At 44.9% G+C, this 23,417-nt stretch overlaps 1 protein-coding gene across 1 annotated transcript in view; it reads left to right on the top strand.

The window, feature by feature from the left end:
- The window catches only part of SOCS7 (suppressor of cytokine signaling 7), a 99,480-nt gene that overhangs the window by 36,580 nt on the left and 39,483 nt on the right, over positions 1 to 23,417 (top strand). The window contains exons 2-8 of the mRNA XM_082272330.1: positions 418 to 482; positions 572 to 676; positions 868 to 969; positions 6,433 to 6,563; positions 6,648 to 6,816; positions 7,984 to 8,112; positions 15,251 to 15,386. Coding sequence (XP_082128456.1) covers positions 418 to 482; positions 572 to 676; positions 868 to 969; positions 6,433 to 6,563; positions 6,648 to 6,816; positions 7,984 to 8,112; positions 15,251 to 15,386 — 837 coding nt within the window. The remainder of the gene's footprint in view (positions 1 to 417; positions 483 to 571; positions 677 to 867; positions 970 to 6,432; positions 6,564 to 6,647; positions 6,817 to 7,983; positions 8,113 to 15,250; positions 15,387 to 23,417) is intronic.

Here is a 23,417-nt window from a genome sequence, read left to right on the forward strand (position 1 = left end):
TTCGTAATGGTACAGAGTTGCATGACCATGCAATTGTCATTCAAAGTGTGACAGTCCTGAAAGCTGAAAATTGGCCTGGGCACGAAGGAAGTGAAACTGCCTGATATTGAAATGGTTAAGAATATGGTAAGATGTCCATGTGGTCACAGTTATTAAATAAAGAGATGTCGGAGAAACTTTCCCTCTATCCTTCGTAGATGTATATTGATCAGCATAGTCAGTGAGGCCTTTTTGGTCATTCCCTCTGCTTGCTGAAAAAGTTATACCACTAATGCCTTGGGGTTTTCAGCCTTGCAGCTGAGCCATGGTGATTAAATGTTGTTCAGATTTTACTGCTCTGAAAATGTTTAGTGTTCTATACTGAATGGGATAAGATGGCTTTGTCTACATTTCTTAGCAGTATGCTTTTGTTTTCAGGAAACCCCGTTTAACCAGAACTCAAAGTGCCTTCTCTCCAGTTTCTTTCAGTCCCCTCTTCACTGGTAAGTGGAAACTTAATAATTCTTAAAGCCACAACTTTGCATGGACCAAGTGTTAATGTTACACAAAACACGCAATCCCTCTCTTACAGGTGAAACCGTGTCACTTGTGGATGTAGACATTTCTCACCGGGGATCATGCTCTACCCACCCGCCAACTCCACCTCCACCTCCTCGCAGGAGTCTCAGCCTTTTAGGTAATGCATTTCCTCACCTCTGTAAGGGAAAGTTATCTACTGGGATAATGAAAACAAAATTCCTGAATAAGGATATACCTAGTTATTTAGTTCTACATGCTTCCATGTTCATTATAGTGATAAACCCTGCATGTTGTGTACATTGCGACATGTTGTTTTTGCGATTTAAAATAATGGGGTCTTAATTCCAGATGACATTGGAGGCATACAACCAGCATCGGTTCTAGTGGGCCCCATGACCTCGTCTCTGCAGTCCTTTCCACTGCCCCCACCACCACCACCTCACGCTCCAGGTCAGTATTTAAACATGCTCTGAAAATAAACATTGTCTAAAAATGAAGCAAATCATTATGGTTTTAATGATTTTGTACATTCTCACTTTTACTAGAACACAGTCCACTTGCTATTTCTATCATTTACTGTTAACGTGGATGTAAGCCACAACTGAATGACATTCCATTTGTTAAATTGCTATGCATCTTAAGCAACTGCTGGTTTTTTCATCTCCATTCTGCTGATCTACTCCTGCTTCTTTGCAGCCACCTCCATCCACAAGCATGCCCTCCAACCATGGGTGCATTGTATTTCTCAAGGCAGGCTATCTAATAGTGAGAACAGTAGACTATGCCTGTGTCATGTGTATTGGAACGACCACCGTTCAACTCTGTTGAAAGATTGTGACAGGGTGGCAACACAGGAGCACAGTTGGCAGACAGGGACAGAATGTTATCCCTTTATATTGAATATAGGGGAAATATGGAAAAAATAGGAAGGGAAGGGGATTGGACAATAGGGGAAAGGAAGGGGGAGTGGGACTTTATGAGACCCGTGCAATAGAGTCTCCATCCCTAATATGATAAACATAGAACATGGGCAACACACAGTGTTCAGACTAAAAACGTGGGACTTTGTATGAGGTGTGGCCAGTGTACACATAATGATATAATGCTAATACATATACAACTGCTGGTAAGCATAAAGAGGCATATGATTAATCATCGCGTGTTTATTAACAAGTTCTATAGCACTTAAACATCAGTAGTATGGATCTACATTGGTTCAAAGGCGATGTATACAATGTACAAAAAAAATACAATGGTAAAACCATAATAAATGATAGACATATACAGAATAAACCAACAGACATAAGTTAAAATTGTAAATGCTGGTTGGATGCATGTTGGAAATTGGAAAACCGTTCAATGGCCTCTTGGGCTCTACGCGTTTCGTGAAAGGAATTTCACTTCATCAGGAGCTGGCACATTTGGGTTTCTAAAAAATATGTCATAATTAATATTGCATCCAATCAGGGGTTACACTCAGAGGTTGGATGTTGAATATGAAAAATGACTTGCAAGAAAATATAAAAACTATCATTGGACCGACCACCGTTCAACTCTGTTGAAAGATTGTGACAGGGTGGCAACACAGGAGCACAGTTGGCAGACAGGGACAGAATGTTGTCCCTTTATAACTGGAAGTTCCAGAACCAGGGTTTCATACTATATCACCAGCCTGTATTTTATTTAAAGCTGCACATTTGAAAATATTTATATAGTGGTGCATCTGGTTTGATGGCACTGTTTCAAAATTTTTCACCTGGCTCCTCCATTTTTTTTATTCTGTAAATTAAAAGCACTCTGTGGAGACAATAGGACTATGGGGGATTCTTGATGGGCGTTCCAGACACCATTTAGGCCTCATGTACCCTGCTACTTGTAAACGACCGTTTTGGAGCAGTTGGGCGTTTTTTTCAGAAGCCCCTGAACCCTCCTCTGTTATCTTATCTGTCCATGTACACTGAGTCGTTTACAGTCATTTAGAGGCAGTTGAGTTCAGTGTCGTTTTTTGGAAAGCAATTATTTGCGTTCAGGATGTTCAGAACGTGTGTTTACCGGCGTTTTCAAACGCAAAACGGGACCGAACGTGATCGCCCGCATTTAGCGCTTGGGTTTTTCCATTTTAAAGGGGAATGATTTTTTGACCTCTAGAAACGGATCTGAGCGCAAACGCCCGCTAAACGCGACTGCAAACGCAATACAACGGACATTTTAAACGTTCTTTAAATTCCAGCGCTCAAAGGACTTTTTACAACGTCCCCTGTACATGTAGCCTTAGAATTCCTTTAGGCTGCCACACCGAAAAGGTATATGAATTTGTTGAAAGCCAGTACTGAGGTTGGTGTATCCATCTTATACATTCCTTTCTTAATATGCTCCCTCCACAGGCATTGCATCCTTCACACTGACAGGCATGTGGCTGAGGAATTTTGTAGTGTAGTGGGTAGTGTGAGATGGAGAATTGAAAGAATTGGTCCCCATCAGATCCGCCTTGCTGTTGATTGGCAGTGTGGGGATTCGTGGCGGCTGTTTAGCCCATTAGCGACTTTTTTGAATTTGCCCATGGACATCTGCTGTCAATCAAACGTATGGCAGACGTAATGAGGAACTATTCTTTTAGATCCCATTCGTGCTTCGCCCACACAGTGACTCATGTCATTCCCCAAATATGGGTTTTGCCATATTTAGGTAATATCACCAGTATCCCCAACCCCTTTGTTTACATTTACAGCTGAATGGGGGCCTGCAATGTTCCTCTCTGAGCACTGGCATGCATTTTGTATGCCGGCTCAGAGCTGGTCTCATTTACCTCCAGTTTGCTGCACTGGTGTAATTTTTTTTAATGAATCTATCGCTGCAATAGCAACAGGTTATTAAAATAGCGGTAAGTAGAACTACCTGAGTTCGGTGGACAGCAGTGATGATATTGGAACTTGCACACCTGCTTGCCTGAATTGAGCGCAGTTCTAAAGGAAAAGTGACCCTAATGCTTTATTAAATCACCCAGAATATTTTTTGTGGCTATTAACAATATTTGTGAATACTGTTTTTCTATGTTTGGTATTATAAACGCGGTTTATTTCTGATATACTTTTTTAATGGGGTGCATAATAAATTGGTATAGCACAGTAGCAGAGATTATTTGTGGATAGTATAGCGCTACAATATTTGAAATTTACACTTTATTTCCTGTAGCACCTATTGATAGTTTTAGGGTGTAAGATATGAGTTAGTGAGAAAATTCATTAAAGCCTAGTTGATTTCTCTTTTAAAATGATTGTAAACCCACTTTAAAGTCTCTATATTAAGGCTTACCTATAGATGCTATAAATATCTCCTAAACATGCACCGTTTAGGAGATATTCACAGTGCATGCAGCCGATGACATCATCGGCGCATGCGATCTGAAGGAAAGGCCACCCGTGCCTGCCGTTCCTTCAGAGCTCTATGCCGTGAACGGCGGCTCCCGCGCGCATGCTCGGGAGTGATGTTCTCGCACCTCCGGCCAATCAGATGGCCGGAGGCCGTGAACAAGGAAGCAGGGCGGCCGAACATGTCGGCCGCCCTGTCGCTTAATGGGCGACACTGCGTGGGCTTCGTTTTAAGGTATTTCATAATGAGCTAGTATGCGATGCATACTAGCTCATTATGCCTTCGTCTTTACAGGGTTTTTTTTTTCTCTTTTTTTTTTTTTTCGTATGAGGGTTTATTTCCTCTTTAAATAAGAGATGAGATTGTATCAAGGGTAATGTTTTTTTTGTTTTTTTTTTGCCAGTTGTGTCCCATTGGGGAGATTTCCCTGCAAAACAGGAAGTGAGAGGAAATCCCTCCAAAATGACAGAATCCTGGGAACTCACCAGGTTCACCAGAACTAGTGTCCCCATTGGAAGATTTCCCTTCTGTTAGTATTCTGATGTCAATCCAAAAGACCTTATCACAATGATAAGCTTTGATGCACCTTTCGTATTTACAAAAGAAGAACAAAAATGCATGAAAAATGTATCCCTTAAAATCCTATGGAACTCTTGAAACTTTGAAAAGTCCTGCATGCTGCATCTTTGGTGCAGTTTTTCAAAATCACCTTTCATTGTAAGTCATTGGGAATACATCAAAAGTGTTTCATAGTGAAAGGGCCCTAAAGCCAAACAAAAGCGCATCAAAAAATTATCAGTGTGACACTAGTTTTGTCTTTAATTATACTTTAAGTCTTTTTTGGATAGGGGTGGCCTTTTTCAATGTGTGAGATTTACATGCTTACAAGATAGTGTTTTGCCTCCAGTGATGAAAGGTCCAAGCTCTCTGTAGCTGCTCCATCCCCAATTGCAGCCATCTTCCCCACTGATTCTTCTTGGTCCTGCATTGCTCCTATTCAGTCATTGATGATGACCTACTGTACCTGGCTCTACTCTTGGCATGCCAAGAAAGTGCTTTGATATAAGCTTAATGTGCAGAAATGAAAGAATGCTAGGAGCCAAGGGAAGAAGTATTTTGACAATAGAGACTTTGCATGCATTCAAGGTAAAACTTCTAAATCTCCCATATTTTTTTATACACGCATACACGCATACACATATATACACACACACACACACACACACAGAGTCAGTAAGCACAAAGTCATACATTTAACCCCTTTGATCACCCCCAGTGTTAACCCCTTCCCTGCCAGTGTAATTTATACAGTAACAGTGCATATTATTTAGCACTGATTACTGTAGTAATGTCACTGGTCCCCAAAAAGTATCTAAAATGTCAGTTAGGGGTCCGATCTGTCCGCCGCAATGTCGCAGTCCCGATAAAAATCGCAGATCGCCGCCATTACTAATAAAAAATAAATAAAAGTCCAAAAATCTATCCCGTAGTTTGTAAGCGCTATAACTTTTGCGCAAACCAACTAAAATATGCTTTTTGTTACCAAAAATATGTAGCAGAATACAAATTGGCCTAAACTGATAAAAAATGTTACTTTTTAATTTTTTTTTTTTTATTGGGAATGTTTTATAGCAGAAAGTTAAAAATATGGCAATTTTTTTTTTTTTGTTTCAAAATCGTCGCTCTGCTTTTGTTTATAGCGCAAAATCGAAAAACCACAGAGGTGGTCCAATACCATCAAAAGAAAGCTCTATTTGTGGGTTAAAAAGGACATCAATTTTATTTGGGTACAGTGTCGCACGACTGCGCAATTATCTGTTAAAGTAACGAAGTGCCGAATCGCAAAAAATGGCCTGGTCATTAAGGGGGCAAATCCTTCCGGGGCTGAAGTGGTTAAATTACCTATGCAATAAAAAAAAAAAAAAAAAATTGTATATATTTCACTGAGTTGCATCAAAAATAGCATCAGAGTAGTGCAGGCACCTTTTTCAAAGTTGTTGCACTGATCTGAACGCGTGCCATTGAAAACAGTGGGCTGTGACTTCATGTAGTTTTGTGTCAAAAGTTGTATGACAAGTCGCACAAGTGTGAATAGAGCCTTATTTAAACTTGAGTGCAACATCTGGTTCAGCTGTGCGTGGTACCCAGTCAGCTTCTAATTTCAGCTTGTTCAAGTAAGCTATGACAAAAAAAAGCTAGAAGCTGACTGGTTTCTATACAGAGCTGCGCCACATTTTGCTGTTGCCACTCTGATTTTGACAGCTCTGAAACCACAATTGCTCAGGGCTTAGCGCTTCCACCTTCAGTCAGCCCAGAAATTGGTGAGTTGGAGTTGACTGATCTCATCCTGTTTTCAGATTGGCCAGTAGGGCCTGGGCTTCATGAGGATTAGAAAGGGGAGTAGCCAATGCTGAATCTAGGCAACAAGCAAACCAGGTAGATTGGGTTTTCAGTGAATTGTCCTCCTTAGTGGATAGGATATGGCCTTTCTCCATTAGGGTACAAAATGTTGCAAGTTTGATTTGAATTGTTTCTCCATTTCAGACCCACTACCACATGTGGTTCCCATTCGGCCACCTGAATGCACCCCTGTTCCTCTTGTGCAACCCTTACAGTGTCCCATCTTACGCCAGGATCCCAGTAGCTTTGCTGCTAGTTTACGAGAACTGGAGAAGGTAAAGAGTGTTTCTAGACAGCTTTTAACATGCCTTTTGCATTAAATGCCACTTATAACGATTATAATTTCTCTCTCCCTGCAGTGTGGCTGGTATTGGGGACCCATGAACTGGGAGGATGCAGAGATGAAGCTGAAGGGGAAACCTGATGGCTCATTCCTAGTAAGAGACAGCTCTGATCCCCGCTATATCCTGAGCTTAAGCTTTCGCTCACAGGGCATCACTCACCACACACGCATGGAGCACTATCGAGGTGAGAATATGCACTTTTAAACCCCTGTTCATAGAAGCAGCAGGAAAACGACGAGTTAAAATGTTATGGCATTAAATTTGGCTCAATTGATAACAGGATAGGTAAAAAATTTAAAAAAAGGCTAATACGTGTAGTATATTAATGCCAGAAGAAGAATTGTCTTTTTTTTATGTCTGTTATGTTAAGTTTACAAAATGAGCCCTACAGCCTTAAAAAAAGAAAGGTTAATATCGCTTGGTATCCTCTGAGTCTTTTATCTCTTTATCCAGTAGAAAAGGGAAAAATAGACATGGTGAAATGTATCTTATACCTTCAGAGCATTCCTATAGCATTCATTTGAATAAAATACTGTTACAGATACTAATAAAATTATGCAAAATTTCTACATTTATAATACTGTATTCCCTAATCAGGGAATATTACACTAGATATTTATTCTCATATTAATCGGTGATCCCTTTTTTTTTTTTTTTTTTTTTTTTTTTTTTTTAACATTATATTTATTCTCTTGCTTTTCAAACCTGCAACAAATTAGAATTTCAGAGATTATGATATGGAAGCCATTCACATTTACACAGCAAATAAAAAACACGCAAATATTACTGTAATACTTAAAATGACATTTCAGCCCTGCCTCTTGCTGTATGCCGGTAATTGATAAATTTTCTGGTGGTGGTTGGGCATGATCATAGGTTGCTCGGGCACTGAGGACTACATTGTGGTGTGGACAGTGTTATGTTTTACCCTTAGGGCTACATTAGCACTTTGAAAAGGTTAGCAGTATCTTTAGAGGTACGCTCTAGTTTTACAAAATCACTTTGGCCTGCTTCACACCTGTGCTGTATCTTAAAGCATGTTTATTAACATGCATTAGTTCATGCGTTATAACTTATTGCATTTATTTCATTTTGAATGGACAACCAACGTCACACACACCATTGCATGGGAATCCATGTGTTAATAGGTATTGTGGTGTACTGAAACGTTGGTACTTTGCTTTTGTAAATCGGAGCACTGTCCAATATGAATGGCACCACATTGCATGATCGTGTGTGTGGGTTGGTCCCATGCATTGCAGTGACATTTGTGTTACCGCAAGTGTGAAGTTGGCCTTTTAGTTTTCTCCATTTTCCCAAGTAATGTGTATCTCATCTTTTCCCTTCTCAGGTACCTTTAGTCTCTGGTGTCATCCCAAGTTTGAAGATCGCTGCCAGTCTGTAGTTGAATTTATTAAACGAGCAATTATGCACTCAAAGAATGGAAAGTTCCTGTATTTTCTACGCTCACGAGTGCCAGGTCAGTGCTTTAGAGGCTTTTTTTTTTTTTAAATACTCCTTTAGAGGCAAGCAACGTGTCAGCTATCTGCTTTTGTTTGTTTTAATGTTTTCATTTTAAGTAGCTCAGTCTTTTTCTTTATTTTATGACATCTTGTGTTCAGGTCTACTGTGACTTGTCAGACCTCTCTCTTTATATTCACATGTGGTTTAACTGCTCACCGCCCGCCGTATAGTGAAATGGTGAACGGGCCGAAGCACACTTGTTCTGAGAGGACATCATGTGACGTCCTCCATTGGCAATTGGTGGTATGTTGTGTCCCTCGGACACAGCTCATCACCATTCACAGTAAAGAGCCTATGCCATAGGCTCTTTACCATGTGATCAGCTGTGTCCAATCACAGCTGATCAGAGTAAACAGGAAATGCTGATTATCAGCATTCCTCCTCACACTGACAATGCATGTGGAGAGGAGAGTCGGTAATCGGTATTTCTCAGCGGGGACATCTGCACTGACAATCGCGGCACTGATGATCAGTGCTGCCAGTCAGTGCCCACCAGTGCTGCATATTAGTACTACCTCATCAGTGCAGCCTATCAGTGCCCGTCAGCGCAGACTTCATCACATCAGTGAAGAAGAAAAATTACTTTTCTCTTTCGTTCATTGATGGACACAGCTCCTCATCTTCATAATTATTGTGTTATACTGCCCCCTACAGGAGGGAGTAGGACACTAGGCAGACAAAAAAACTTCACCACACCTATGGGGCAGTCACTGGGGGTATACTCACACTCTCTGCTATAGGTATTCAGTAGTTTTTTTCTGCCTAGTCAGGACCTAGTTCCTTGCTGGGATCTCTGGTCCTGGCAATTTTTTCTTTTTAAGTGGAATTTTATTTTTTCCTCTCCATTTTGTTTCTGTGAGAACTACAATCAAGTGACAGTGAGCGCGTGCAGACCCCAGCTCTGTGCTAGGTTGGCCACGACAAAGCCCCACTGGACGGGAGCTGGCCTGCGAGTAAACGTCTTGCGAGGGCGCATAAGAACTGGCTTCGGCCTGAGTTGCAGCATTTCGCAGGTGTCCTGTTCCTGGTGTGGAAAGTAGCTGTCTCCTCAACCCCCCCCGCTACCCCTGGAGGGTTTTGGGTTGGACGTAGGTCTGTGCCCCCCCCCCCCCCCCCCAATCCGATCCGACCACCTTTTGACAATATTGTCACAAAACAGTGGGGGTGCCGAAAATGCACCCTTACAACCCCTAAGCGTTTTGCAATGAGTCAACTGTATGAGTCCCTCCTTAAAAAATGGACGGTTCCTCCTGCAGTGGACTCCCCAGTTTCCAGGTTGAATAAAGCCACTGTATTCCCGGTTGAAGAGTCCCGGTCTTCACAGAACCAGCTGGTAGGTCGGAGGCCTTGACCCGCCATATGCTCACTGTGGCTGGTTTGGCACTTAGACTGGTATTTACTGTTGCCCTGATGTCGCAAGCTAGGACAGAGTGGGAAAAACTTCTACGCCAGGACCTGGTGGAGAGACCGCTCCCCCTAGCCTTTGCGGAGTGGTACAGTTTGTCTGTGAGACCTCTTTGGATGCCGCTCCACTGATTTCTAGACTGTCTCGGGTGGTCCTGCTGCGTATTATATAGCTGAAAATGCTGGTCTGCGGGCCAGGCTTCTAAGAAGGCCTTATCCGATCTTCCGTTTTTGGGGGATCGCCTGTTTGGAGCTTCCCTGGATGACATCATCAAAGGCCTCACAGGGGGAAAAGAGTACTCTTCTTCCTCAGGTTTCCAAGTTAAAGAGTACCGTCGCAGATAGGGGGCCTTTCTTTTCTTCTCTGTCTCAAGACAAGGGACCTAAGCCCTTCACACAAAGGGGTGCCCTCACCCATATCTGCGGTGGGGGGGGGGACATCTCTGCTGGTTTCCGGATCCATGGACCTCCCTGATACACAAAGTCATTCCCTCTGGCTACAAGATCGGGTTTCGATCCTATCCTCCGGAAAGGTTCTTCCCTTCCAACCTTTACTTGTTACTTCAAGGGGTGATTGTTCCGGTTCCGGCATTAGAATGTTTTCAAGGTTTTTAATCAAACCTGTTTACAGTTCCCAGGAAGGAAGGCAAAGTGCGTCCAATTCTGGACCTCAAGGCGCTAAACTACTTTGTGCGGGTATAGAAGCCCTTAATGGAGTCCATTTGCACTGTAGTGGCGTTCCCTACATCGGGGGGTTTTCTCGCCTCCATCGACATCAAGGATGCCTACCTTCACATCCCAGTATATGTCGCCCACCAGCGCTTTTTTGCACTTTGCCGTGTGCGAGGAGCATTGTCAGTTTGTGGCGTTACCCTTTGGTCTCGCTTTCACTCCTTGGGTCTTCACAAAAGTAATGGCCCTGGTTCTAGCATTACTGTGTCATTGGGGGATTGTGGTACTGGGGTACTTGGACGACCTGCTTTTGCGAGCAGAGTCTTCGACTGCTCTGTTGGATTCTGAATCTTCAGAAGTCTACTCTGGTTCCGTCTACAAACCTGGACTATCTGGGTCTGCCTCTGGACTCGGGCCTCAGCCAGAGTGTTTCTTCCTCTGGAAAAACTTCAGAAGTGGCTGGAGGCAATTCATTTCTGCTGCCCAGCAGACGGTCATCTCTTCAGACTTTTTATGCGGGTGCTGGGCCTGATGGTGTCTATCTTCAAGGCGGTTCCATTTTCGCAGTTCTACACGAGACCTCTGCAAATGGAGATTCTGGTGAAATAGAACAAGGATCCTCAGTCTCTAGACAACCTGATACTGTTATGCTGGAGTACGAGGTGGTCCCTGGTTTGGTGGCTTAGTTCCCCGGCACTTTGTCAGGGAAAATAATTTCTTTCACTTTACTGGACAGTCGTCCCCATGAATGCCAGCTTATCCGGGTGGTGTCCGGGACAAATTCAATCAGACAATGCCAGGGCATGGCCTATGTCAATCACCAAGAGGACACAAGAAGTGTCCTGGTGGCTTGGGAAGTAGCTGGAATTCTAAGGTGGGCAGAACAAATCGTTCCAGCCCTCTCTGCTGTGCACGTTTCAGGGGTGGAAAATTGGTAGGCGGACTACATCAGTCCACTAGTCATACTTCTGGATATTTACCTTATGCTGTTGTATGTGCTTAGAGCTTTGGCCAAGTTGAAATCTGCATGTTAATATTGAGAATGTAAGTGCTGGCCTCTCCTGTCTCCTTAAACATGTACAGAGGGATAAAGGGAAACTGCATTTTGATAGACAGTATGTAGTTGAAATCTAAATATATAGGTGCATCTCATAAAATTAGAATATCAAAATATTAATTTTAGTAATTCAATTAAAAAAGTGAAACTCATAAATTTGTATTTAGAAGCGTTACACAGAGTGATCTATTTTAAAGGTTTCTTTTATTTTTATTTTGGTTATTATGGCTTACATCTAGTAAAAAAAAAAGTCAGTATCTCCGAAAATTTGAATATTGCATAAGACCAATTTAAAATTCTCTATGGGGTTTAGGTCAGGCGAGTTTGCTGGCCAATTAAGCACAGTGATACCTTGATCATTGAACTAGTTATTGGTACTTTTGGCAGTGTGGGCAGGTGCCAAGTCCTGCTGGAACATTAAATCCGCATCTCCATAAAGCTGGTCAGCAGGGCAAAGCATGAAGTGCTCTAGAATTTCCTGGTAGAGGGCTGCGCGCTGACTTTGGACTTGATAAAACACAGTGGACCAACACCAGTAGATGACATGGCTCCCCAAATCATCACGGACTATGGAAAATGTTGCATTTCATCTGGAAATCAAGGTCCCAGAGTCTGGAGAAAGAGTGGAGAGGCACAGAATCCAAGTTGCATGAGGTCCACTGAAGTTTCCACAGTCAGCGATGATTTGGGGAGCCATGTCATCTGCTGGTGTTTGTCCACTGTGTTATATCAAGTCCAAAGTCAGCGCAGGCCTCTACCAGGAAATTCTGGAGCACTTTATGCTTCCCTCTGCTAACCAGCTTTATGGAGATTCTGATATATTTTCCATCAGGACTTGACACCTGCCCACACTGCCATAAGTACCAATACCTGGTTTAATGATCATGGGATCACTGTGCTCAATTGGCCAGCAAACTTCGCCTTACCTAAACCCAATAGAGAATTTGTGGGGTATTTTCAAGAACAAGATGACAGACACCAGACCCTAGACCCAATAATACAGTTGAGCTGAAAGTCACGATCAAAGAATCCTGGGCTTCCATAACACCTCAGCAGTGCCACAGGCTAATCGCCTCCATGCCATGCCGCATTGATGCAGTAATTGATGCAAAAGGAGCCCCGACCAAGCATTGAGTGCCTACTAGACTGTACATGGACATGCTTTTCAGTAAGCCAACATTTCTGTATTTAAAATCCCATTTCTCTTACGTCCTCTGACAGTCGCCGCCCACTCATTTAGTCTTCACCAATGGGTATTGACCTCTTATCCATAGGAGCAAGCTAGGCATAAGACTTGTTAGAAACAAAGCAATTTACATAGGCACACCAATAGGGGGCTTTCCCCACTGGTCCAATACCCCCCTGCTATCAGCATTCCCAACTCAGTTTGTCTTCTGCCTAGTTAGGAGTAAAATAGGCTATCCCTGTGCTGGGGCTATGGTCTCAGCCTTTCTTTTGTGTTTTATTACTTTTACTTTATGAAAAGTGTTTTCTTGCACTACTAGCTTTTTATTTGTTCCTGCGCTTAGTTAGTCGGATCTTCGTGGGGATCCCCAGATGTGGATCTGTTCGCATCCCGGCTAAACAAGGTAGGAAGGTTCGTGGCAAGAACACGCGATCCTCTGGCAGACGCCTCGGATGTGCTGGTGGTGCCTTGGAATCAGTATCGCCTGATTTTATGCCTCCCCCCCCGATTCAGTTGTTGTCCAGGTTCCTTCGCAGGTTGGTCTCGGAACCGAAGTTGGTAATTCTGGTGGCCCCGGACGGGCCGCACCGGTCTGGCCTTACCGGTCTTGGTACGCGGATATCATGCAACTGGTCGTCAAGCCTCCTTGACGGCTCCCGTTACAGGACGATCTGCTGTCTCAGGGGCCGATCTTCCATCCTGCTTTACGGTCCCTGGCTTTAACGGCGTGGCTGTTGAAAGCCAGGTCCTGAGAGATCGAGGTCTCTCGTCGGCGGTCATTCCTACCCTGCTTAAGGCTAGGAAGGCCTCGTCCGGTAAAATCTATTACCATACCTGGAAGGCTTATTTTGCCTGGTGTGAGTCCAGGGGCATTCATCCTCGCTCCTTTTCGGTGGCGAGGGTGCTGGCCTTCCTGCAAACTGGTGTGGACCAGCGTCTTGCGCTGACCACGATTAAGGGTCAGTTGTCTGCGCTGGCAATCCTTTTCCAAACGCCCCTTGGCGTCGAACTCTTTGATACGCACCTTTATTCAGGGTGTGCATCACTTGGCTCCTCCTAGGAGAGCGTCTTTACCTCCTTGGGACTTGAATTTGGTCCTGTCTGTTTTGCAACGACCTCCCTTTGAGTACAACTAGGAGATTCCTCTGCCTGTGCTGTCCCAAAATGTTGCCTTTCTGGTGGCGATCACATATGCCCGCATAGTGTCGGAGTTGGCGGCTCTGTCTTGCCACTCCCCTTACCTGGTGGTTCATAGGGATAAGGTGGTCTTGCGACCTAACCAATCTTTCCAGCTAAGGTGGTGTCGGATTTTCACCTTAACGAGGATATTGTCCTGCCTTCGCTGTGTGCGAATCCCAAGCATCCTAAGGAGTTTGCTTTGCATTCCTTGGATGTAGTCCGGGCAATCAGGGTGTACCTGGCGTCTACTGAATCCTTCAGGAAGTCTGATTCCCTTTATGTCCTTCCCGAGGGCCCTCAGAAGGGTATGGCTGCGTCTGCAGCAACCATTTCTAAATGGATCAGGCAGACGATTGTACAGGCCTTTTCTATTAGGGAACGGGTTCCGCCCTTCCCTATCAAGGCGCACTCTACCAGAGCGGTGAGTGCGTCATAGGCTTTCCGCCATCGGGCTTCGGTGGCCCAAGTGTGCAGGGCAGCGACTTGGTCCTCCGTGCACACCTTTTCCAAATTCTTTAAACTTGACGTTTTGGCATTAGCTGATGCCTCCTTTGGCCGCAAAGTTCTGTGTGTGGCAGTGCCTTGAGGGGGCCTTGGCGCTGGCTGGTCCCCGTCTGTTGGAGTTGTTTTCTCCCTTTGGTTTATTTGCTTTCCTGGGTTGTTTGCTCCAGTTGAGCTTTTCTGTTACCCAGAGTTTTTACCTTTCTGCTCAGATAAGGTTCCTTTCTTTGACCTGGGTGCTGCGTGCCTTTGTGACGGTTGCGCTGCCCACCCTTCATGTCTACACTGCTTTGGGACATCCCATTGGTGAAGACTGAATGAGTGGGCGGCAACTGTCAGAGGATGTAAGAGAAAACTGAATTTTTGTAAAATCTTACCGTAAAATTCCTTTCTCTGAGTCCTCTGACAGTAGCCGCCCCCCACCTCTAAGTGGGGTTTTTTTGGACTTTAACTGCTTGCTACCAAACTGAGTTGGGAATGCTGATAGCGGAGGGGTATTGGACCAGTGGGACAGCCCCCTATAGGTGTGTCTATGTAAATTGCTTTGTTTCTAACAAGTCTTATGCCTAGCTTGCTCCTATGGATAAGAGGTCAATACCCATTGGTGAAGACTGAATGAGTGGGCGGCGACTGTCAGAGGACTCAGAGAAAGGAATTTTACAGTAAGATTTTACAAAAATTCCGTTTTTTTTTTTTTTTTAATTGGTCTTGTGTAGTAATCTAATTTTCTGAGATACTGAGTTGTGGGATTTTCTAGCTGTAAGCCATAATTTTAAAAGCAAGAAATGCATGAAATGTATCACTCTGTAACGCATCTATATAAAATTAGTTTCACTTTTTAAATTAAATAACTGAAATAAATTAACTTTTTGATATCCTAATTTTATGAGATGCACCTGTAGTTTTGTCTATGGGGGCCATTTACTGATTGGGGAATGCATTTGAACTTTTGTCTAAACTGCTGGTGCAGGAAAAATGAAACCTTTAAATGAAAGGTGTGTCATTTGGAGCAGTGTCTAGTAAAATATGTTGCTCTTTTTCTAGTGCAGCAGTTTAATTCAAGAAAGCCATTCTGTGTATTTTTTTTTCTTTCAGGACTCCCTCCTACCCCAGTACAGCTGTTATATCCAGTGTCTCGATTCAGCAATGTGAAGTCCCTGCAGCATTTGTGCCGTTTTCGTATTCGGCAACTGGTTCGAATAGACCACATCCCAGAACTCCCTCTGCCCAAGTGAGTTAATATGTATAATCTGTAGTTACAGATGATCCATGGAATATTTACAGCTATTTTAATGTTGAAATGGTAATATTCCAATTCAGTCTTTGCTCCAGCATGAGAAATTGTTCGTGCTAAAAGTTCACCACACCTCCAATATATAAATGTTAATATATATATATATATATATATATATATATATATATATATATATATATATATATATATATATATATATATATATATATATATATAATTTTTTTTTTTTTTTCCAAGGAAATACACTGCTGTGGTAGTGACTCCATTCACGGGTTGTCTGCTTTTTTATAATAAGCCGTGGGAAAACCCCATGTAAAACCTGGTGCTTGTTGGCAGTATCCCTTTGTGTTGGGTTTTGTAAAGGAACCCAAACCATTGATCCTATGTTGCATTTTTTATGTTCTTGTGCTAGCTGCGAACACAGCCCTAGTACTTAGGTCAAACTGTTTGTTCTTGCTCTCATCAGTTTTTTAAGTCTGTATGCAGTGTGTGGTAGACCTTTTATTCGAGCGTCGTCCCCTTTCCCTACTACTGTGGAGATTGGCGTGTGTGTAAATACAATTATACCCCCTGTATAATTATCATTTCCAGCATCTACACTAATTTATTAGTCAGAGCCATGCAGAATCCCAGTTAAATGCTGTTTTAATTGCTCTGGGAGGTTTTACTGTGTCTTCTGTCTCACAGCTTGCTCATCCCTCATTACAACACAATACATGGTTCGTAACTGGCCTTAGCAGACGCATACAGTGTGACTTGTGTTTTTTTTTTTTTTTATGAACTGGAGGCTGGCATTGTGGACCCTTTCTCTGAAAATGCTATTTTCTAATTGTGCTGTATAAGACACAGGCACCTTCAAGTTTTGACCATAGGATTATATGCTGCCACCTTCAGGTGAGAGGACACTGGCAAACCATGTTAGGACAGCCCAAATGACCCCTACCATTCTTGACATTCCCCAATGTTTTGCTAGTGTTTTAGGTGATGGATGATTTCTCTATACTGAGGGAAGCTTCTTTCTCTTCCAATTCCACTGTACTCCTACTCCACAGCAACAGTGTCTGCACTGATTAAGGTGGTGAGTACCCCTCCGAGGATCCCCTCCCTCTCATGATGGATCTCAGACAGAAGGGAAATTAGATGCGGGGGCAGGCAAGCACGCACTGCAGATGGCCATGATGAAGTTATTCAGGGTTTATCTAAAAACTCTGCACCTGGGTCTTTTGACCTCAGTCCTCTTCCCTTTTTGCAGTCTCCTTCATTTCCTTATGTACTCCCCATTTCTCTGTATTTAACTGGAAAGGAGTTTTCAACTCTGTATAACTCTTCCCTCTCTAACGATAGTGTCCTAGAAGAATGGATGTCTTCTCTCTGCTTTTCCATCAAGATTTTTTTTTCCTACTGACAAGGTTCTTTAGATGCTGCAGAGCCACTGGGACTAGTTTTGCAGTTTTCTGTATTGGCTTATCTTCAGCATAGCCTTGAAGGTCTTTACCTGGATCCAAATTTAAGGAAGAAGCAAGGTTTATCTGTAATTTGCTCCGTGAGCACAGGACTCTGCGTTAAGCACCCTCCTAGACACTGCAGTGCTTTTTTAACTTTAAGCACAGTCCCTAAAGACTGTGACGCACCTTTTTGGCGTTGCCACACGCTTTCTTTGCATCTCTGCCGGAGATTCAGCTGGCTCCCTGCAAGGTCCAGGATATCTTTCTGCTGCCTTACAGTGACTGGGTCACAGATGGCTTGCTCTTGCAGTGTTCTGTGATTACACCTTGTGGGAATCCCTCATTTATGTACTTAGGTGGCTTAGAAGCACAAGGTATTGTTGGCTTTGACAGCTTCTTATCTTCTAACAGTTTGGAGGCTTGCATTGTACTGTGTAAGGGACCTGACGCATATAGCCCTGACTGTTGTTTCAGGACTCCTCCAAGTCCCCCTAAACTCATATAGGGGTGGCTTTCTCCTCCTTATACAAAGAGGAATATTCTGCTATGTCTGGGTTTTTGGGGAAACTTTCAGCTATGTTGGATGACTCAGAATGCAGGGGTCAAAAGCATGCATTTATGCCTTTTTCCTCCAGATTCCATCTCTTATTTTTCCCTGGCTGCAGCTGCTTAAGTGCAATTAGCTGAGGATGAAAAGGAATGTATCTGATCTGTGTTTAACTTGGTACACAAGGAATCTTGGTCTTCTGCCAGAACTTCAAAACCATTTTGGTCCTTATTGACTCAGTAAATACGTACCTTGACGTGGAACAACCTGCATCAGACATGCCTGAAGTTCCCAGTCTAGGTTCTGTTAAAAGTCCCCAGCCTGTTTAAATCTGTCCTGTAAACTCACTATTGTGGTTTGTTTTGCATAGTGACTGGCCTAATTCTTTAACACTGTTTACTACTCTTAAGCATTTTGTCCAGCAATATTTGCAATCTTGCTGCTAAGTCAGTGCAGCAAGAGCAGAGCACAGGCTTGTGGAACCACAGGTGCCAGGAGCTAAAGCTGTGGAGGAACACCTCGAAAAGTGTTTGGAGAGACTTGGTTTCAACCTAGTGAAAGGTGTTTGGAGGAGTGGAAGTGGATCGGAGTGGAGCAGATGATTTAAAGGCATATACAATTTTATGGTCTGGTGAGTGTCCGTTACCTTAGAGGGGGAGCACAAACGATGTGGTGAAGGAGCAAATGATCTGAGTTTATAAGAACTTAAATACCTTTGAAGAGCAACTGTTGTGTGGACTCTATGGATTTCAATTATTGGTGCCTTTCTTTGTTGTGGGAAAAATAAGGACGGTATTTAAAGACAATACATCAGCGCTGCTAATGTTATTATTATTCCCATGTTCCTAGATGCATATTGGGTAAAATAACATCAATATTTTATTGATGGTTTTCTTAAGTGTACTGTCCAGGTAGTGGAACCAGCCATTTCATGTCCGAACAAGACTGACTTACTTTTCCTTGTAGAGGAAAAGTGGATTGCTGTGCTACTACCCCTATTTCACACTGTAAAGGATGAGGATCAAATGCTTGTGCCTGGACATATGCTGTACATACTGTCCATTGAACTATGAAGAAACCCTTTAGAGGGCATCCCAGTTTTTAACCCTGTGGATATTCTTCCTCACTGTCCCTGCCTTAGCACCTGCCATTGCAGCCATGTCTATTTGCTTTACCTTCATCATTCTGTTCAAGTATGGGGGAATGCAGCATGGGAAAATGTGGCTCAGTCCCTCAACAGTTGCATTTGCCTGACCTGCAAAATCAGGCTGCCACCTGGTCTTTTTTTTTTTTGCACGTTTGCAAAATTTTACCAGGTAGATTTTCCAGCTTCAGCTGATGCTATCTTCAGTCAAAAATTCTAAAGGCAACACTGTAGGCTCAATTGAGTTCCCTCTCTTAACCTGTTTTTTTGTGGGCTTATTGGCCTTTCATTTTCTGTGAAACCCTCTGTTGCTCTGCTTTTGAACATTTTTATGTACGTACTTCATTCTGTGTACCTTTTTAATATATATAAATATTTTTTCTCTTTTGTCATCGACGGACACAATAGCACCCCTTAAATCATAACTAGTGGGTTATAGTGCCTCCTACAGGAATAGGACTAGGCAGAACAAAAAAACACCTGGCTAAGCCCATGGGCAGTCCTCAGCTGGCATATAACCCCCTCTCTGCTCTAGGTAATCAGTTTTAATCTGTTTAGTCAGGACTCAGGAGTAAGGACCTAGGCTCCTGGCTGGGATCTCTGGTCCTTGCAAATTTCTCCTTCCTTTACATGATCTTTTTTTTTTTTTTCTCTCGGGAGATCTACAATCAACTGCTGGGCTGGATAATCTAGATCCAGTGGTCCCCCAGCTAGCGAGCGTGCACAGACCGCAGCTACTCGCTAGGTCGGCCACAACATAACCTCATGGACAGAGACTGGCCCGCGAGTTAAATGTCTCGCAGGGTCGCATACGACCAGGCTTGGGTCTGAGTCACAGCGGTCCCTTGACCGACCGCTCCCCTACTTCGGTGGCGGGGAGTTTCTGTCTGGAGCGTTATCAGACCCATGGAAGGGTAAGTACAGTCCTCCCCTCTTCTCCTTTTGGTCATTTTCTTTGGGGTGGACGTAGGTAAACTTCAGGGACGGTCGGACCTGCCTGCAGGTTCCCTCCAACCATCCTTAAATTCCTCACTGAGCAGGGCTTCCCCCACTCCCATTCCCACCTGTCTGGACCTAGAGTCTGGTGGGGGTCCCAGGACAGAGAATGGAGCAGAGACCCCTGGGGTCTCCCACCCCCCGCTATCCCCACTCTGTAAGGGTCCTGGGATAGTGTGTGTCCCGCCCTGGTAGTCTGGAGGGGTCCCAGTGTAGGAGACCCCTAGGTGCATGCCCTGCTGTTTGCAGTGTGGGTATAGTGCAGGGGGGGTCACAGTGCAGAGACCAGTGCAGAGTGCACAGCAGTGTTTTCCCTAAACGTGTGTCCTATCTTTGGGGGGGGGGTCCTCTTGCAGAGGGTGCAGCGTTGCAGAGGGTTCAGGAATTCCTGTCAGCATGCTTGTGTTTGTAGCTGATGGTGGCCATTTTCCCTTAGTCTTTATTAGGCGCATGCTGTGGCTTAAGAATTGGTCTGCAGACCAAGCCTCTAAGAAAGCTCTCATTGATCTGCCCTTTAAAGGCGATCGCTTGTTTAGGGCTACCCTGGATGAAATCATTAAGGACATCACGGGGGGGGGTACCTTCCTGTCAGGGAAAATGAAGAAGCCTCGCCGAAGACAGGGGCCCTCCTTCTCAGCCCATAAATTATTTTGTGCTTCTGGACGGTGAATAAGGGAAATTAATCTTTTAATTCTTCCCCGGGAGGTTCCAGCTACTTTGGTCAGTAAGCCTAGAGTTAGCTTCCCCGGTCCAGCAGACAGACCTCCTTCAGCATGAAGGTTTGCCCTCTCCCATTATTGGGGTGGGGGGACATCTTCGCTGGTTTCCGGCCCTTGAACTTCATTGGTGAGCGTCAAGGAGATCCGGAAAATGTTTATTTCTCTCCCCGCCTTTCAGGACGGCCCAACGTGAGAGATGATAGGCTCCTCCCCACAGGAAACACAATCAATTAACGTTTGTTAAAAGGCCCCACCCTTCCCTCTGCCCCTCAGTTTAGATTGTTTCTTCCTACAACTAAACCTTTGTTATGTTCACTGACCTGCAGACTCTGGGAGTCGAAAGGTACCCCTGTGGGCCAGGTTCAGCAAACTGCCTCTCCTGCAAAGGAGGTGAAGGCTGAGCTCTACCTGCTGCCTCCTCAGACTTCTCACAGGTCGCACCCAGGCATACAAGCCGCCGGTCAACTGTGGTGTCCGTCCAGGTCTTGTCTCCGGTGCCAGCAGCTCTCCTCCACTGAAGGTTTTTGAATTTCCCGCCGGACGGGTGGTTCAAGCCTCGCCTTCAGACCGGAACTTCCGGTGCAACGTCAGACGTGCACAGTCATGCGGAAGAGTGTGGAGGAGACGCCGGAACCACTTCTTAGCGGTGATGCAGACTCCCAGGCTATCGGAGCTCGGACAGCTGCTGGGGAAATGAAGCCCTCCACAACTCATCCTCCGGGGAAGAAGGAGGAGAAGGCTGGTCCAGGTGTCGGTAGCAAAACACAGGTTGGAACCAGGTAAGTGAAAAAAGACTTTTCTCTATCGCTCATTGACAGACGTAGTCCTCGGTGATACAGCACCTTCGGGTTATGTTGCCTCCACAGGAGTAGGACTAGACAGGAAATGAAAAATGCTCTGGCCACACCCCAGGGGCAGTCCCCGAGGGTATATCCTCTCTCTCTCTCCGCCACAGCAAATCAGTTTTTTTCTGTCTAGTCAGGAGTAAGGACCTAGATACCTTGCTGGGATCTTCGGTCCTGGCAGGATTTTTTTCTTAGAAAATAATTTTTTAAGACAGCTTTTTTTCTCCAGTGTTCCTGTGAGATCTTCAAGCAAGAAAGCTGAACTGGGCGACGGGCGGGATGTTGAGATCCAGTGGTCACCCCAGTTCAGCCTACGAGCGCGTGCAGGCCATAGCTCCGCGCTGGGTCGGCCGCGACATAGTCCCACTGGACGGGGACTGACCCTGCGAGTTAAACGTCTCGCTGAAACGCCAAAGACCATGAGTCACGGCGCCTGTATTGATCGACAGCCCTCCTACCTCGGTGGAGAGGAGTACTGTCAGGAGTTGGCGCCCGCCTGGTTCCGGTATGGTGAGTAGTATGTTCCCCCTTTCCCCCTGACGGGTCTTGTGGTGAACGCGGGCCCCTCTCTGTAATGGTAAGGATGGGTTCCCCTCTATCCTACAACATGTCACAGATCCCCCTAATTGAGTGTGATTTTTGTGTACAAGAAGCCAGGAGGCTTGGTTTGGGAGCTGACAATCTAATTGAAAATGTGTAAATGATTGTAGTCAGTGGCAGTACTAGAACTTTACTGTGATAGTATAAGGTATCCTACCTGTCAGTAGCCACAGGGCGATGTCTATACATGTATACTGCATTCCAGATCATTCCTCCAGCTAAGCAGATGCCTCCCGACGGCCACGGACCGCATACGGCCCGCTAGGGTCCGGTACCTCCGACCACGTTGACCACCATGAGGGTGAAGGGTTGGGAGGCCGAGATCCTTCTGCAGACATGCCGCTATTCTGTGCAGGCCGCCGCCATTGTCTGGTAGATCGCACGAGGCCGCCATTTTGGTGTAGCCTCGTGTCTCCAGCATGGGGGCGGCCATGTTTGAGGTGACTCAAACACCTCATGGAGCCAGGGGGAGGAGCCGGCAGGTGTGTTAAGGGGCGGAGCCGCCTCTTTTACCCAGGAAATAGGGCCAAAGACTTCCTGTCTGTAACAAGACAAGCACTGAGCAAGCTGATGAAAACTTCTGTGCATCAGGGATGAGCCTTGGGGTCTGTCTCTCTCTCTGTGGGGTCCAAAAAGGCAGGTAACACTGAGGGGCGCTGTTGCAACTGGGGGACACAAAAAAAAAAAAAAAAAAAAAAAGTTTTTTTTTTTTTTTTTACTTTGTCATTTTTTGTCGCTGGCAAGTGTCTTGTATAATCATTGACCCTGCCGCATAGGTATCCCCACCTGATCCCCTCAAGGTGGCCGCAGGACCCTCCAGTACCCCACTTGTTTTTAATGCATTATCGGCAGTTTTGGAGTCTTTGGTATCCCGGGTGGAGGTGGCCTGTCAGGGACGGGGGTCAAGTAGCGACCCCCGCCTACCCCTATTGTTTTATCAGATACTTCAGATACGGATTCGGAACTGGTCAATGCAGTTGCAGGTCCCTCTTAGGGGGCTGTTGTCTCAGGTAATATCTCCTCAGCAGTGAGGAGCACGTTTCTGCCTCCGCCATAGCACAAGAGTGGTGGATGCACTAGTTGTGTCCGTCCGGGAAACCTTTAGTCTTGAGGTTACACCGGCAGAGGTAGCTGAGACTGAGATTCCTTTTTGGTACTTGTTAGCCTACCAAAAGGGCGAAGGATTTTCCTTTACCCAAATGGGGTCGTTTTGAAACGAACCCCTGTTATTTCCAAACGCATGGCTAGGTGCTATCCGTTTGAGGAATTCCTCTTTATAGGATAGACTGTACCACCTGCTGTCTTGCCACAGACTGTTAAGATAAAAAGACCTCGTAACTAACGAGGACCTTCCTTTTTCTGCTCATATAGAGTTGTTCGTTCCGCGAGGGCGGGCGATAAGGCGAAACCCTCCAAAGCCCCTTTAGAGGGGTTTCAAAGGGCGCTGGTCGGGTAAACAAAGAGTCCGGCTCAGCCAAGCCTGAAGAATATAGCCTGATGCGCCCCTATGCGCCCCTACCCATCTCTGGGGTGGGGGGGGGGGGATGTCTTCACCGGTTTCTGGAGGACACAGGATCGAGTTTCGATCACTTCCACCGGTGCGATTCTTCCCTTCTAACATTGAACGGTTTCAGGGGTTCTATTCGAACCTATTCACAATGCCCAGGAAAGAGGGCAAGGTGCGTCCAAATCTGGACTTGGGAAGAAATAG

Source organism: Pelophylax lessonae, assembly GCF_965119305.1.
Source record: "Pelophylax lessonae genome assembly, chromosome: 11".
Lineage (NCBI taxonomy): Eukaryota > Metazoa > Chordata > Amphibia > Anura > Ranidae > Pelophylax > Pelophylax lessonae.